At 31.1% G+C, this 16,991-nt stretch overlaps 1 protein-coding gene and 1 long non-coding RNA gene across 2 annotated transcripts; both read left to right on the forward strand.

Annotated features, from left to right (window-relative positions):
- Positions 1–185: 185 nt before the first annotated feature.
- On the forward strand, positions 186–2,117 carry LOC139528655 (uncharacterized). The gene is made up of 2 exons (XR_011665659.1): positions 186–256; positions 1,452–2,117. It is a non-coding gene; the product is annotated as an uncharacterized lncRNA (long non-coding RNA).
- Positions 2,118–9,390: 7,273 nt separating this feature from the next.
- LOC139526840 (uncharacterized) lies at positions 9,391–15,490 on the forward strand. The gene is made up of 4 exons (XM_071321986.1): positions 9,391–9,669; positions 12,722–12,875; positions 14,079–14,324; positions 15,384–15,490. Exons 1-4 carry the CDS (start codon positions 9,409–9,411, stop codon positions 15,473–15,475), a joined length of 753 nt encoding a protein of 250 aa, XP_071178087.1. The 5' UTR covers positions 9,391–9,408; the 3' UTR covers positions 15,476–15,490.
- Positions 15,491–16,991: the final 1,501 nt, after the last annotated feature.

A 16,991-nucleotide genomic window follows, 5' to 3' on the forward strand; every position in this document is an offset into this window, starting at 1 on the left:
TGGCTGTCTTATTGGCGCTAATTTTTTGTAATTTTGTTGATTTATATATCTATATGATAATTTATTATGAGAATAAAGTACAATATGATTTGCAAATTAGATTTAATAATGTTTCGCTTTTATTGAAATGATGACGTTTTACAGCTACCTGTCTGTTTATTTGTAATCAACTAAATTTGTATTATAGATACATTAAAAGCCAATCTTCAGGAAAAAAGGAACAAGAAGAAAGAAGTCAAAAGTAAAAATCTTAAAGGTGAGCAACTTTCCTCAGAGAGAGATTATAGAGATGTTCATTCGAAATTTTTCCATATGATACAAACTAACAATAGAGATAATTCGAAAACAAAATATTCCCAAACAGAGCAAAAATTTAAATCATAGTATAAACAATCCGCAAAGAATGATATAATGTTTTCCTCTTGTCTCTCGTAACGAAACGGAACGTATGCAAACCAACCTGTATGATAAGCACCTACGTTTTCATGTTCTATCAGAAAAGACAATGAAGTAGAACAAAACGAAGGTGTTTTTTTCTGAATATAAGGAATTGACGAATAGGGGGCTTAAGCTTGTGCTAATTTGTGATAGTTACTGAAGTAAAAATATGATTGAGTTATCGACTTAACAAATGATGTAATAATTTTTTTGTCTATGAAAAAATAACATCAACATTGTGGCGCACACTGAATAACCCGTGTAGCGGATTATTTAAAAGTGTGCACCACTTTGTTTGTGCTATTTCAAATTGACCGACATAATATGACAGTCATTTCTTATAATTTAATTCTATATCCCATTTTGAACCGTAGCAAACCATGAAATAACGTTGATGTCGTCACGGTCACATGACCAAATAATGTCTATGAGCTGATAAACAAAACAACATCGGCCAATCAGAAGACGCGTTACATCCAAAATTGATTTATTTAAAAAATAGATCTATTATAACACTTGATTGACGGTTTAAATGATTTAATACGGATTGTGCTCCTACATCTCACTCCTGCAGCAACTCGCAAAAAGTCAATCAGACCTCAGAACCAGTTCATCTCTGTACATTTTTTTATGGACGCATGTCGTTTGTTGCTCAATAGTCATTCTATGTTTCAATTGATTAACGAAGACACTGTAAGTTTTTAAAAGTATGCATTGTATCAAATACAAACACAACATTATGTATGCATTTATGACTTTAATGATATTAACGTCGTTCTGTCAAGAACTCCTTCCTTTGTTAGCTTTGCTATTAAATAAAATTAAATTTTATATACTATGTTTGTCAGACGCGCTTTTCTGGATTGCTTAATCAATAACACTCAAATTTGATAGAACATATGAAAGTTAGATTATTTTTCTTTTAAGATGTTTTTATACTTTCCCATGCATCTGCAATATTTTATGTTTAGTTCTATTTTTATTGTTTTGATAATACATATGTTCTATTTCAGAGAAAGTCTGAAGATGATGTGCATGTTATTTTTCAAAGAACGTAGTGAAAACACAAGTGATGTACATGCAATATTTATCGATTACTGTTGACCAACATTGTATATTAATTGTTTCTTAAATACACTTTTCATGTCTTTTATATTCTATTTGTACATAAGTCACATAAGAGTTTCATTAAAATCATGCATCGTTTACTTTGAAGTAAAACAATATAAATATATGCCTCAAAATAAAATTACCAGTACTACTTGTTATGCTAAATAGGTACATTTCGACAATTAATATCTCTCCAGTGATGTTCGATTCTACAATATTAAAAATGTAAAATTTATTCCCATGATTTTAATTTGCAATACTGAATTAAATGTTGTTCCAATTCTTACCTTTAACGCACCCGTGTGGAATTTAAAGTGATCATACATGACTACACATACCTTTAATAATCGGTTGGTTGACCATTAAGGGGTTGGACAGACGATGACAGACATGTTTCGATTGTCGGTATATTATTCCTGGTCTGATTAACTCGAAAAGGATAGCCAAATTAAAATTTTCACCGGGTTATAATTGGGAAGCAGGATCTGCTTACTCTACAAAAAAAAACTCGAGATCATCACCTGTAATTTAGCTTTTAGTTGTCTGTGCTGTATTTTGTATACTGTTATTTTAATCGATACTATTTTCTTATCTTTTTTGTTATGGCATTGTCAGTTTGTTATCGACTTATGAGTTTGGATATCCTTTCGGTATCTGCCACCCCTTTTTGTACATTGATATTAAAAATCAGAACTATTTTGCAGTAATAAGGGATCAACCTCACCTTTCAAATACAGTAATCATACTTAATTTGCACGCAGTGTTTTACTTGATAAAAGGATCTACGATCCTACCAGATATTAAACCTTTGATTTTTCTATTACCTTTTGAACACTAGGTATGAAATATATTAATACGTCATCTCACGATAAAATCTTATTTTTGTACGATGCATTTGTAGTTGTGTTAGTTTGTTTTACGTTCGCGTATGCTATGTTACATGTAATTCAATCAGTATAGTAGTTCGTATGATAACACAGTCGATGAAGAAATTACAGAGGTGAAACTAAAATTGAAGCAAATCTTTTTTTTATCTAAGGCAAAGATATTCCATAACAGCAATCAAATCATGTAGTTGTGCATTTGAACTTCCGATTGTATAACTTAACATTGGACATGTCAAATAATTGGTTCAATACGTTTCTTGTAATCGGTAAGCTTCTATCTTCTATCATAACAATCATCACATGAAACTGAAGCTCAGAAATATGACATGGATTTATCTTTTACCTTGTATGCAAGCGTTGCTGAAATATAGATTCACAAAAATTGAAAATTCATAATAGAAATAATCTCTTTGATATGTACTTTTGATTATGACCAACGCTTATTGTCAATATCCAGATATCGGTAAACATATGAGGCACACAGTCCCAGAATAAGGGGGAGTGTAAATCATATGTCCCCATTCAAATGCATTGATCGTCCAGAAAAAAAAAGGACCCAACCCAAAGGATCTGCCACTGCTATATGATAACTGATACAATAACAAAAGTATTTCTTTAAGTTTGGCAAATATTAATCAGATTTCTAATTTTTTTCCAAGGAATAAATACTCTATGATTACCCAATATATATTATCTAGTAAATACAAAGTATCTAGTAAGATAATATCCATTAAGTTTTATTCATATAATGATTTCATATAATCAACTGAATAATAAAAGAAGTGGATGCAAATTATATAACACATTGTTGTGTTGTTTATATTATGAACAATTTGTTTGTGTGAGCATCGCTCTCCGTATATCTGATAAGACGCGCGACTTCATCATTTTTTCTATCATTACTTATAGTTATTATATATTTTTAAAGTAATAAATTATTTTTTTCGTTTTACTTTGTCTTCAATGAATAACTAGATGTAAACCAAGTACATTTATGTGAATCTTATTACAATAGAAATCAGTCAAATTGTTAGTAAAGCTGCTTATAATTCATACCAGAACCAACACATTTTTAAGTATAAGATAAATTTAGATTTCAGATTTATCGTTCAAGTATTTAAGCTTGACGACCCTAAATAATCTATGCTTGCATAATGCATGTTATCTAATAAATACATTGTATCTAGTAAGATAAATGTATATCTATTTAGTCTTCTTCGTATAGTGTTTTCATATAACCAACTGATTACTAAAAGGTAGATATATATCATTCAACACATTGTTGTATCTTTTATATTTCAAAACATTCTTCTCAAAACTTGGTTGTGTGATTGTTGATCCCTGTGTACGTGATAAGACGCTCGACTTCATAGATTTTTTTTCCAGGAATGCATAGGAATATATTTTCATCGTAATCAATTTCTTGTTCAACTTTGTCTGAAAAATTACGCACTTGGCAGATAAATACCAAGTTAATTGAATTAAAAAGTAAAATCAGAAAAATACTGAACTGCAAAGAAAATTCCTTGAACGTAAGTTAATCTTATTACAATAGAAATCAATCAACTGACGTATCTTACGAATTGCTTCTAATGTTAGAGTGTATTTTGGTTTTATTCTCAGTGTTTAAATACACAAGAGTACACCACTAATTTCTTTTGTTATTGATTTTTTGTTAAGACACTTGATACATTCAAAATTAGGTTAAACAGTATAAATCTAAAGACCTAGTCACCATAATGTTTATTGTAACGTCAATTGATAGTAACATACATACTGATCACCTGATATCATAGAAGTGTATCTCGATCGGTCAAATATTTGTTTTTTTTACATTTCAATGAATGATATAGGTATCTAATGAACATCGTTTATTTTACGTAAATTCTGCCAGACTCAACTGATTTTTATATTCTGTTTTGTATATGTTGTACTGTTACACAACTGCCCAAAGTTATGGGGAATGTTAGCAACTTGAAATAGTTAAACCCACCACATTATGATATGCCTGTCCCAAGTCATGATCCTGTTATTCAGTGGTCGTCTTTTGTTGCTGTGTTACATATATGATTTTCGTTTATTATTTTAATACAAATACGGTCGTTAGTTTTCTCGTTTGAATTGTTTTACATTGTCATTTCGGGGCCTTCAATAGCTGACTATGCGGTATGGGTTTAATCATTGTTGAAGGCCTTCAGATGACCTATAGTTGTTAATTTCTGTTTCATTTTGGTCTCTTGTGCAGAGATGTCTCCTTGGCAAAATCAGGCCACATCTTCTTTTTTTATATTTTTACATATTTGCCGGTTTTCTCGTGTAGATTGTTGTGCATTTGTTTTTTCGAGGCCTTGCATAGCAGACTACGTGGTTAGGGATTTGCTCATTATTGAAGGATGTACAGTGACGTATAGTCGTTAATGCTGTGTCAATTTATATATAATGGAGAGTTGTCTCATTGGCAACAATACCACATAGTCTATGTATACCAAGGATTTAGTAGAGAGTCGTCAAAAACAGTCCGAGAAAGTATCATTTGCGCAATACCAAAAGATAAGTACATATTATCAACAGAATGAAGACCATTAAGTTTATTAATTTCAAAAATTTGCACTTTATAATATGCCACATGTGGAGCAGGGTCTGCTTACCCTTCCTGAAAACCTCAGATCACCCCCAGTTTTTGGTAGGTTAAGTGTTGTTAATATTTAGTTTTCTATGTTGTGTTTTCTATACTTTTATTTGTCTGTTTGTCTTATTTCAGCCATGGCGTTGTCAGATTATTTTCAATCTATGAGTTTGTCCCTCTGGTATCTTACGTCCCTCTTTTATCGATGTTTTGATCTTTTTTAAAAATCATTTCTTAATGGTGTACCTATTAACACAATGTTTAAATATCTTACTACGGCATTGACTTGATATCCGTTTAAAATGAATGGTTTAAGGGATCAATGAGATAAAATGACTCATATCTTAGTTAAAGGCCTTTGTAAATAATATGTCTATGAAATATTTTGTATCTATGAGAGATTTATGTACATTTTGGTTACATAGAATTCCTGACTACATGTTCTCATCTGTCTATGAAGGAAAATGTAAACGAGAAAATGATAAATCGTCTTTTGTCTTTAATTTTTGTTTTGGTTTTATCGTTTGAAACTATGATATCCGAATCCAAAAAAAAAATATGGCAATATATTTTGTTTATATTATCTTGGTCATTTACTGCAATACATGTATATACAACACAGTATCAAAATTTTAAATATCTACAACCACGATAAACTGTACATGTATTGTCGAAATGAACATAATCAGTGTTTCCGAATCGAAAATGAAAAGCTTTTTTCAGCTTTGAGTAAAGACAACTGTAGTACACAACCGTTCAAAAGTCGATTGATAGAAAATTATAAACTAAAACCGAGGGAAACACGTCAACTATAAGAGGAAAAGAACGAAACATCAGAAACACTGAAGTGGAACAAATTATAACGACAATGCAACACACGCAGAAACGAACTATAAGATAACAACTGCCGTTTTCCTGACTTAGTACTTAACATTTTAAGTAAAAATGGTGAGTTGAACCTGGTTTCGGGGCTAGCCAAACCTTTTATGGCAATGTTAAATATCTTAACTATTAAATGAGAATACATCATTGTGTGTGTCGCTTTCCTCCCTTCTGCAATGAATTGATCATCATGCAGCTGTGTCCTATAGTTACCATGCATAGTCGCATTTATAATCCAATCTTATGATAATTCAGTTTTGGTTATATTTGGGGAAAAATGAAAAAAAAAAGTCCGGGTATTGTTTCCGTCATCAGACCGACTTTTAAGTCGTAAACAAGACTTCAAGTTTTAGACTTTTTACATGATTTTCATAATAACTTTGAGCTTTCGTAAACGGACTGCTTACCTCTATCATAATTTAAGGGAATATGTGTGCATGTGGTTGTTGATTTAGAATAGGAAATGTGGTAATAAAAATCAAAGCATTCAAATTAGACACAACTCTGGAAGTGTCCCTTGATTGGCAGAATTTTTTGAAAATACAGATACTGTAAAAATTGTATAGGAGCATTGTTGAGCAAAACAAATTTTGTATATTGTAGAATAGCAAGGCAAATAAACATGCAATAATACTTGATTTTTCAATATTGAATTTCAGTGTGCAAACAAAAAGTAAAATCACAAAAATAATGAACTTAGAAGAAAATCAATTCGGAAAGTCCATAAATCACATGGCAAAATCAAATAACAAAACGCATCAAAAACAAATGATTCCTTACTTGGTACAGGCATTTTCAAATGTAGAAAATGGTAGATTTACCCTCTCACTTTAATGACAGTCTTATCAACATTGATGCTTTAAATAAACAGACACAATAAATTAAATAGTCAAAATATGGGTACATCAGTCATCATCGTACAATGTATAACAATTTTTAAAGGAACAATTTAACAGAACACAAAAACATCTACTATCTACGAACACATTCATTATGCTGAGTGTCTGACGTCAGAAAATTTTATACGTCACATAAATTTGTCGTTCAATGTGCATAAAAACAATTTTTAAATTTACATAGGCAATGTTAGCATACAGGGTTAAACAATCAAAAGTATGTGAGAATTCCACTACGCGATTGAATGATTTTGACGTTTGTGGTTCGATGTATATTGTAATTCATAATAGAAAAATATCATAATGGCATATAATAGAATAATATCATACTGACGGGATATTTTTAAGTAATGTCACGTTAAAAGAACAAAAGAAATACAAAAAGTCGAATATTCAAAACAAACCACCAAAAATGAAAGCCAATACAAACACATTGACGAGATGTATAAGTACCGAGCCACGTCAAACGTATATCAAATAAAACCATTTAACAGTAAAAGTAATATTATTAATAGAACAAAGACAAATGAAAGAACTATAAAACACGTTGTTAAATGATAAACAACATCAGTACGCAGAATCTATACATCAATATCATCGTGTATTATTTGAATATATGTTTAACATAACGAACATGAAAAAAACATATTTAATTTTCTGGCATTTGATGTCTTATCCTGAGACAGAAAAATATGTAACAAAATGTATCCCATTTAAACCAATAGATATTGTTGTATCTCAGCCGCATCATAAACCAACCAATCAAAACCTATCTTTGATAAATAACCATTTCAAGATAGTGGGTATATCGACTGAAAATAAATGCTCCGCACCATGATCCGAAACAAATACTCGGGGACAGGACATTATTTTTGCGTTATTCTCAGCATGTGTACTATTATTATAATTCTATAATATGAAGAGACTCTCTATATAATATAGCAGTGATCGCCGTGGAAAAAAGAAGAAACTTAGTTAGATATCTAAAAGGAAATAAACCTCATTATAATATACGTATGTTCATAGTTTACAGAAACGCGAAAATTATTTTACAAAAGATTATCCTATAACGGTTTACATAATTTCATCCATGCTCGAAATGCCCGAGATTTCACGGGTGTATTCTAGTAACACACAAATGGCCATGTTCTATAGTAGGACAATAAATTCAAGGACATTCGGGACAGACAAATATACAAGTAAACAGTTCGATAGTACATTTCGACATGTGTGTTGTTATCAAGTGTACCAGGTTTATAATGTAAACGACAGGCGCGCGTTTCGTCTTCATCGACGCTCAAATCAAAATAGAAATAAAGCCAAACAAGTACAAACTTGAAGAGCGTTTAAGCTATGTCACTGGTTTCATGCGGGGCGGGTTGTTCATGAAAAGGATTCATCACAAAAGTAATGCTTTGTTTCATTAATGTTTTGCTTTCACTCTATCTCCTCTCTTTTTCATAGGCTGTTTGATGGAACGAAAAATTTTAGTTTAACTCCTGTACACATATGATGGATTTCTTTTTCCCTCTGTTTCCTTAGTTTATTTTATCACTTCCTCTGTATTATATCAATTGTCAATAAAGATAAAATAATATACCAAAGACATGTTTTACTTTATAGGACAGTTGATGTATCTATTTGAAATGAAACATTGTAGAATAGCAGTAGCAAGTTTTTACTTTAAAACTTTGTTGACTGGTGTGGTTATGATCGCCGAAGACGTTGTATATACTACACATAAAAATGGTAAGAAAAAATTACAAATGTTGAACACGATACATTCTTAGGAAAAAAGTATGACATGGTAAATTATCCGTTTAAATAAATAGTGTAAAATGTTATATTGCAAACCTGCGGACGAACATTTTTTTTATATATTCAACTCAATTGGAATTGCTCATCCAAATATATTTTAATAACATTATATGTATATAATGCTTTGCAGTCTTCATGAATATCTACGATTGACTCCATATCCTGTATGCAATTACAACGGTAACTACAAGATTATCATTATATAAAATAGGAAGCAACAAAGTTACAATGAAAACCATTAAACAAAGACTCGATATATTAAAAATCCATGAAGTATTCGAGAAAAAAAGCTTCATAATAAATCATTTCAGTACCAAAGTACAAAATGTATTGACTGCTTAGCTAATGATACCCTGGAGAAATTGCAGAGGTATCAACTAAGTGCTGTAAACAATGAAAACAGCACGTTATTCAATCCATTCAAAGCCCTTTTAGAATATGCAAATTTAAGTGGTCCCTTCTTTGTTATTTTCATTATGAGATGCAAAAAGAAGTTATTTTGTATCAGAAGTAAATATTAAAGCTGTTTAAATGTAGAATGAGCAATTTCTTGTCCTCAATTAAGTAAATTATTAAAATCTGAGATTCAATATTAACCCTTAGCTCTACTCCATGTTCTGATTTTAAATGGGATTTGGATGAGATTTCTGACACAATGATAAGATGAATAAATTTATCTAGGTGAAATCATATTTAAAAGTGAATAATTTTTGTTATTTCAGTTTCTATTGGAAGGTCTTCGAATAACAGCATGTGTGACATATTTGCACTTGCACAAGACAAGCAAGAATTTAATGTTATATCAGATAGGCTTCATATTGACCCGCCGTGCTCACTTTATTTCATTGGTGTGAATAATATAAACAACACTTACCGTTTTTTCGGCATGTGCTTTAACGTGTATGATATAGATATACCATGCGGCAGAAATGATACAATAGTCATAAGAGGATGGGCTGTAGATATCCTAAATAAAACCAAGCCAATATCATTGTATACAACTCAGAGTATGGTACGTACATGATACTGTAAACCAACTTATTTTCGCGAAGACTTTATTCCGCGTTTTACCCTTTCAAGTATATTTCGCGGATATTTAATTTCGCGATTTTCTAATTTCTGGATATAGTTTAATAAGGAAAGATCTAAGTTTTACATATTCGCGACGATTTATCTTCGCGTTATTTTTATAATTGCGAAAGTCGAGAAAATAAATTGCTCGCTAAAATAAGTTGGTTTACAGTAGGTTATACAATAATACTCAACAGTTTATATAAAGGAACAGACACTAGCGTCTGTATTAATGATAAAAATAAAATCATGTGTGCGTAAAATCATGCTTGCTACGCGGTATTGGAAACTAAATTCTCCCTCGCCCTGCTCGTCCGAATTTTATCTCCAAATTCAATAGACTATAAACAAGACAGACACATATATAGGATTAGTTACTCGCCGTAACATATTATTTTCTCTTGTGATACAATATTCTATTTTACTTCATTGTACAGATTTCTTCGATTGAAATAACATTTAAATACATGACATATAACATTGTTCCTCTTTCACATCGTTTCGTTTTCCTCTGCTAAAACCTCCTACGCCTGTACGTACAATAAACATAGCAGCAACTGCATGTATACCAATCTTACCAACTTCTATACGACGTAACTGCGAGCACCTTCGCTATTAATACATTTAAATGCCAAACTTTATATAGTACCATTAAACCCCACCCGTAGAAACCGCAAAAACTTTCCTCGTGCCTTATGCACCTAACATCAAATTTATGAATAGTACATACTGTTACAGAACAAGTATCAGAACTAGTTATACTATTTATCTATAAATAATTACTACAAATAGCAACGGGGAAACCCCAATTTCAAACGAAATAAAATATATTGCTATAGAAAAACTTACAGCCATGCTTAAAACACAGTCAAAGACCAAATGTTGACATTTAGCATCTAAAGTCTAAATCGCTTTGTCTGCTGTTAAGAGTTATCTGCTTAGCAATCACAACTCTTCATTGTAATTTTTATTATACTCGTATTACTATCTACTCACATTCCTTTTAAGATCCGGATGCATTTATTATTTTTTGTTTTTAATTGTAGTATCGGAAGTCATTGTTTTCACTCAGGCAACAACTCGAAAACATCTTTACAATACTTTATATCCAACATGAATTGTCCCTTATGTAGCTTTTAGCAGCAATAATTGTGGTTTAGATCAATATCGATCAGTGCTGTCTATTATATGCATACGATGAAATATATGTAGTATACATTCATGATGCACTAATTCGATGAATCACTACTTTTAAGTCTTAAAAACAACGTATAGATATAAAAATACAAAGGCAAAATTCAATTCGTTACAACTTTGTGCTGTGCATATTCATGTCATTCAGTTATTCATTCAGTATTTATATCAAGATCATGAATGAATAAAATTCTACATTCGTTTTTTTTTGCCCTGAAGAGATGATTAGAGCTTCCAGTTTGTGAATTTTCATTTCTATTTAGCATCAATCCAGCAGCACATACATTTCTTCCAATTGATACGATATTCCTGGGCTTGTATTTCCTATCATGATTTTTTTATATACAGGGTTGCTGCTGACAAGGAAGCTATGAAACCAAAAGTTCCAAATGGTGATATTGAAATCATCCTTTCGTAAATTTTACAGACGCCATTAGGAGTTGGTTGACCGTTATGGAATAACCGTTTCACAGATGAAATCCAGTCTATTCCTATTGTCGTTACTACAATACACTTCCTTTTTCACCACGAATGTAACCTATCAAATTAGACTATTTACCAGGATTACAATCACATGAGCAACATGACGGATGCCACATGTGGAGCAGGATTTGCTTACCCTTACGGAGCACCTGAGATTACCACTTGGTTTTTTTATGGGTTCATGTTGCTTGGTCTATTTTTCTATGTTGTGTCTTGTGTTTATTTGTCTGTTTGTCTTTTTATTTTTAAGCCATGGCGTTGTCAGTTTATATTTTATCTTTGATATTTACTTCCCTCTGGTATCTTTCGACCCTCCTCTATGTAGTCATTCAATTTTAACGTTTTGAACTTTTATATCTGTTTGTTTTTGTCACATATTGTTGTCAATATAATGGAAATGAATGGGTCTGTCATACAGATGGGAGGTTCGGCCATCTGGGTCAAGATGCGTATTAGTCTCCGTAGGCGGTAATGGTAACGTTTTCTTCTGCTGCTCAATCCATATCGTTAACTTGGATATTTGTCATTGCTCATTTCGAAGCTGAAACATTTTCACATATGTGGTTAAATTTTCGGGATACGAAGTGAGATTGCTTTTTCTGTAAATGCGCAAACCCGGAGTATCTTTTTGTGATGCGGCTCCTCGTGGTAAAAAATCCAATTTTTAACACAATAAGTTCTTTGAAAATCTAATACTTTGAAAAGTAGCAGGATTATAATTTAAACGCCAAACGCGCGTTTCGTCTACATAAGACTCATTAGTGACGCTCAGATCAAAAGAGTAAATAAGCCAAACAAATACAAAGATGAAGAGCATTGAGGACCCAAAATTCCAAAACGTTGTGCCAGATACGGCTAAGGTAATCTACCCCTGGAGTAACACATTTAATTATTTCATAGAATTTAAACATTTATTCTGTGTTCCCCAGCTTTATAAATGAACACAAATGGTTAAGATCAGTCACTTGTTTGTAATAGAAAAGTTCCAAATATCACTACACAGAGATTTTTTGTTCACACGTGACGTTTGAGTTCCTCATTTCAAGGCGCATTAGGAATATAACCCCAGCTATAAATCCAGGTTTGATCCACTTGTTTATTCAGTAATATGACAGTCCTTTTCCATTCGTTAGATGTGTTTGAGCTTTTTATTTTGTCATTCTTAAAAGGAATAGCATTATTTTGTGAACTATATATTTATTAAAAAAAACAAAGGAAGCTAAGAGGATACCAAGGATTTTTATGATAATTAATACAGATATAAGTACATCACTACTACGCATCGTACCATAAGTAACCTAAATGATTTTTTTCAGCTGATTACAGAAAAAACACTAAGATGTGACAATAAACAAGACTTCTCAATGATCTATGAATTCTGTTGGGAGAAAATATCTATGCTAGAGATATTATTTTACAGTCCATACAACCAATCGTCAGGGTTAACAACACTTACCGTACGTACAAATGGTAAGAAATTTTACATATTCAACAGTTTACAACGTTTAAGAAAACGGCTTACAGATTCAAAGGCTCCTGTATTTGACAGTTATACGAAGCATGTCTTGGGGTTAAACATGATTAAGCACTGAATTTTGATATTAGTCATGTTTAGGTCGCCTGTTTCGTCATAACCTTAATTATGCCGTCATGTTTACCGTTTGTATTGTTTAAATTCGTCATAGGGAAGATCTTGTACAAATATTTCGAAGTAGCGAACTGAAATCATCCCTTCGTTAATCTCGGAATCTACTAGTATTAAAACGAAACATGCTTTAGAAGTATTAAACTCTCATCCAAATATCTCAATCCATATGAAAACTGTTTAAAAGTGAAACGTCATCTGAGGTATCATACATAACAGAGCAAACTAACTTCAAATAGTATCAAACAGGAAAAACGATATACAAATGTATCTCTATCGTCGTAAGCTTGAGACAAAAGAAGATAACCAATGTTTCAATTTAATGAATCAATTAAGAAAATACAAATTGAGGTTAACGTGTCCTTTTAAATTCTTTGGAATGCACATATATAAAGTTTATCTTGTTAGAAAGAGTGTACGAAGATATTCGACCATATTTACAGTATTTAACATGGCAATAGGCGACAAAGTTGGAAGAGGTGATAAAAATGGAGAAATTAAAGAATTTATATGAGGAAATACTAAGTAAAAACATTTACAATATCATCTTATTTCACCAGAATTCTGTCTTTTCAATTCAACAAAACAGTCGAATTGGCATGTCGTAATGAGGTCAAATTGCTGACAAAGCATTTGATTTTTACATGATAAACAGTTTAAACTCAAATGTTTCAGTACAAATATCGATTACGAAATAAATGCATTATAAATTGAGGTTGCACGATAATCCAAACTTATACATGTATTACAAACTAGTTATGAGAAAGATTCCTGCAAATGACAATGTGTTATATGGTTAATTTAAAGAAAAAAGAAAACAAAAATTATTCTTTAGAGAAAATTCATATAACGCATTATATATTGAAATGATAAATCTAATTGCTCATGATTTGAATTCAGGAAATGATAAGCGAATAACTTCTTTCTTGTATCTAATTTGAATTAGAAAAATAGATGTAAATGTTTAGTATATATTTTTGATGAGCACCATTTTATCGAGTTATATTCTATTGTATAAACTATTTAAGCGTTAATTGAGAATCTGAAGACTTCAGCATTAAGTCCTCATGCTATGGAAAGAATGACTATACAGATGAGTAAATGTAGCTGTGACAATTCGACCTGTAGACCATGTATACCAACATCACACGATATGTATCTGGAATTCCTTGATAGAATCATTGCGATCGGCAGTATTAATAATTATAATTATAAAAATATTAATAATAATGACGACGAAAAGAAGAATATCGAGGAAGAAAGCAGTTCTGTTGGTAAGTGCTGTAATGTAAGCTTTAACTTAACAAAATGTATTTCAGGTTTGTTTTCCAAATGCATAACATGTGCCGTTTGACCTAATCTTGTACTGTTCACAACATAATTTGTAATTTGCATAATTAGGAATCTAAATCTTGAGTGGTTTTTTTAATTCTTTTACAACTTCTATAGTTCAACTTAAACAGTATTATAACAAAACATTAAAAGCATTGAAATGATTTGGCAAAGTAATAAAAAAAAATGTAAATATCTGGACGAATATTTGTAAAACTATGACAAACGAGATGATATTTGATTTGAAATTATCAACTTCTCCTACCTCAGTAGCAATATACTATTTTCTCGGAGTTCAGTATTTGTGTGATTTTACTTTTCATTCCAAGTATGCAAGTGTGCAATATTTATGACTGCACAAGCTGTCCGTTAAATATTTAACAATGCGTAGTAAAATAAACAAAAAACTTAGTTGTTCTGACTAAATACAGATTAAAGAGCAAAAATATTCATGCGTCTGTGTTCTAAATTGCAACCGATAATTTTGTGAAAATTGAATTGTGGAATCCTAGATAATTTGCTTCAATCAACGATTTTACATGCACATAAATACACGATATAACATTCAAATCGTAGTCGGTTTGGTTAGATATAAATATCGGCTTAATCTCCAATTTTCAACATAAGGAAATGCCTGTACTTAGTCCGGACTGTGACATTTTCCATTTGTTTGAGGTTTTTGAGGTTTTTATTTTTATATTCAATAAGGGACCGGCAAATAAATTTTTTGTTCGGTATTTTTGATATTTTACTTTTTACCAAGTCCATTGTGTGTTCTTCGGTTCTGTCATACGAAATCTTATTTAGCTTAACTATAATGTCCTGCACCTTTGGAAATCATTTTGGGTATTGTCGAAATTTACTGCTGGTGCAGTTAATGTTTACTAATCAACTCTGAAATGTATTATCTTTGCAAATTACATTACAAAAACAACAATCACCCGTTCATGGTTTTGAATCGTTTTAGGTATACATTGCTTATGTTTTCATCGTTTTTTTAGACTTGAATATTTTACTTCCTTCACTATTTGGTTCAATAACAACTCTAGCAGGAGCATTTGTAGGAGTCATAACATGCAGTAAGTTATACTAGAATTATTATAATAATAAATTTTAAAAAACGATAACATGGTGTGCACGAATTGATATATACCATGAATGAATCAAAAATATCATCAATTATCTTGAAAACGAAATGAGGGGGCAACACTACCATGTCTAAAAAGACTTAGAACATCACACAAACCATTAAATTCAATTGAATACTATAAATGATGAACTCATTTTGGTCTAGATGGTTATTATATGAATGCATAAAGGATATTAGAATATTATCATCGATACATTAAATATATTAACAACACTTTTATTTTTACTTAAAAAGACAACACTTATCATCATAGAAGATTTTATAGCGGCACCACATATATGGGTTAATACTTCTAATGCGCCTGAAATTGAGGAACAAAAAAGTATGCGTAAACAAAATATACCTGTGTAGTGTAATTGAACATGTTTCTTGTTTAACAAGTCACTGAACTTAACGGTTTTTTGGAAAGTTAAGGACGATAGAATAATCTATATAAACAATAGAATTATTTGATATATTCAAAGAACTTACTTTCAAAAGAGCTTATAGCATTGAGTGATAAAAGGTTCTTTTAAACTTCGAGGATCCGCAAAAGGATATTCGGGTCTGTGGTAATCTACGGAAAATGAATCTCACTATGTGCCCGCATGTTTAACAATATTTTTAGAATGTCTCAGCTGCTAAACAAGCCATCATACATTACCAAGTTCATGATATGAGCAAAGGAATTTTGGAAAAGGCTACAACTACAATTTACCTGTAATAAAGTGGTTATAAATATGATACAGGAGGTTAAAAGGTTCATTCTCTAGACTGACGTAACGAATGACGCATGTCTTACAAGATATTATAACAGCGTCATGTGAAAATATCATAATAAGGTCCATTAGAATGAAAATAACGAAATGTATGGGGTTCATTTGGCACAAAAGTAATAATAAACATGCGGAGTGTTCTGAGCTCGTGTTTCTTAAAACTCTGTACAATTTGTTATAGTTATTTATTCGTTGCATTTGCATATTTACAATTGTCTCTTTTTAAATTTTTAATTATCACTCTAAATTGTTTACTTTTTTTTGTTTGAACTGTTCTATCAGTTATTCTATTATGACCTTTGGAATTCTTATGTTGTCCAATAACAAATGATACAGTACAAAGACAAAATATAGATAGTATAAATTGTTTATGTTCTTTTTTTGTCAGGAAACAAGCGCAAGAAACGAACAAACAAGCAAAGCTACAATCAAGGTTAAACATTAAACTAGTCTAGAATATACAGAAATTGTAAGATGTCTGCTTAGCGCTATACTTCGACCTATATTTAATAGATTTCGGCTAAATGTAATAAGAAATACGTGTTATACGTATGAAAAGTTCATCAGATATTCAAAAATTAGATACGGACAGAAATAAATTTTATAGAGGTGGGATAAACATCATATTAAAAACCTTCATGGAAAGGTATCACATTGTACTATTTTTGACTGCATTAAAGTGTAATAAATTTGAGATTTGAAAT

Source organism: Mytilus edulis, chromosome 6 (assembly GCF_963676685.1).
Source record: "Mytilus edulis chromosome 6, xbMytEdul2.2, whole genome shotgun sequence".
NCBI classification, from domain to species: Eukaryota; Metazoa; Mollusca; class Bivalvia; order Mytilida; family Mytilidae; genus Mytilus; species Mytilus edulis.

Excerpts from the sequence above, each read along its gene's own strand:
- LOC139526840 (XM_071321986.1), top strand. The coding sequence starts at position 9,409 with ATGTGTGACATATTTGCACTTGCACAAGACAAGCAAGAATTTAATGTT. Across the intron at positions 9,670-12,721 it reads TGTATACAACTCAGAGTATG|CTGATTACAGAAAAAACACT; the intron begins GTACGTACATGA and ends GATTTTTTTCAG. Across the intron at positions 14,325-15,383 it reads GGAAGAAAGCAGTTCTGTTG|ACTTGAATATTTTACTTCCT; the intron begins GTAAGTGCTGTA and ends TCGTTTTTTTAG.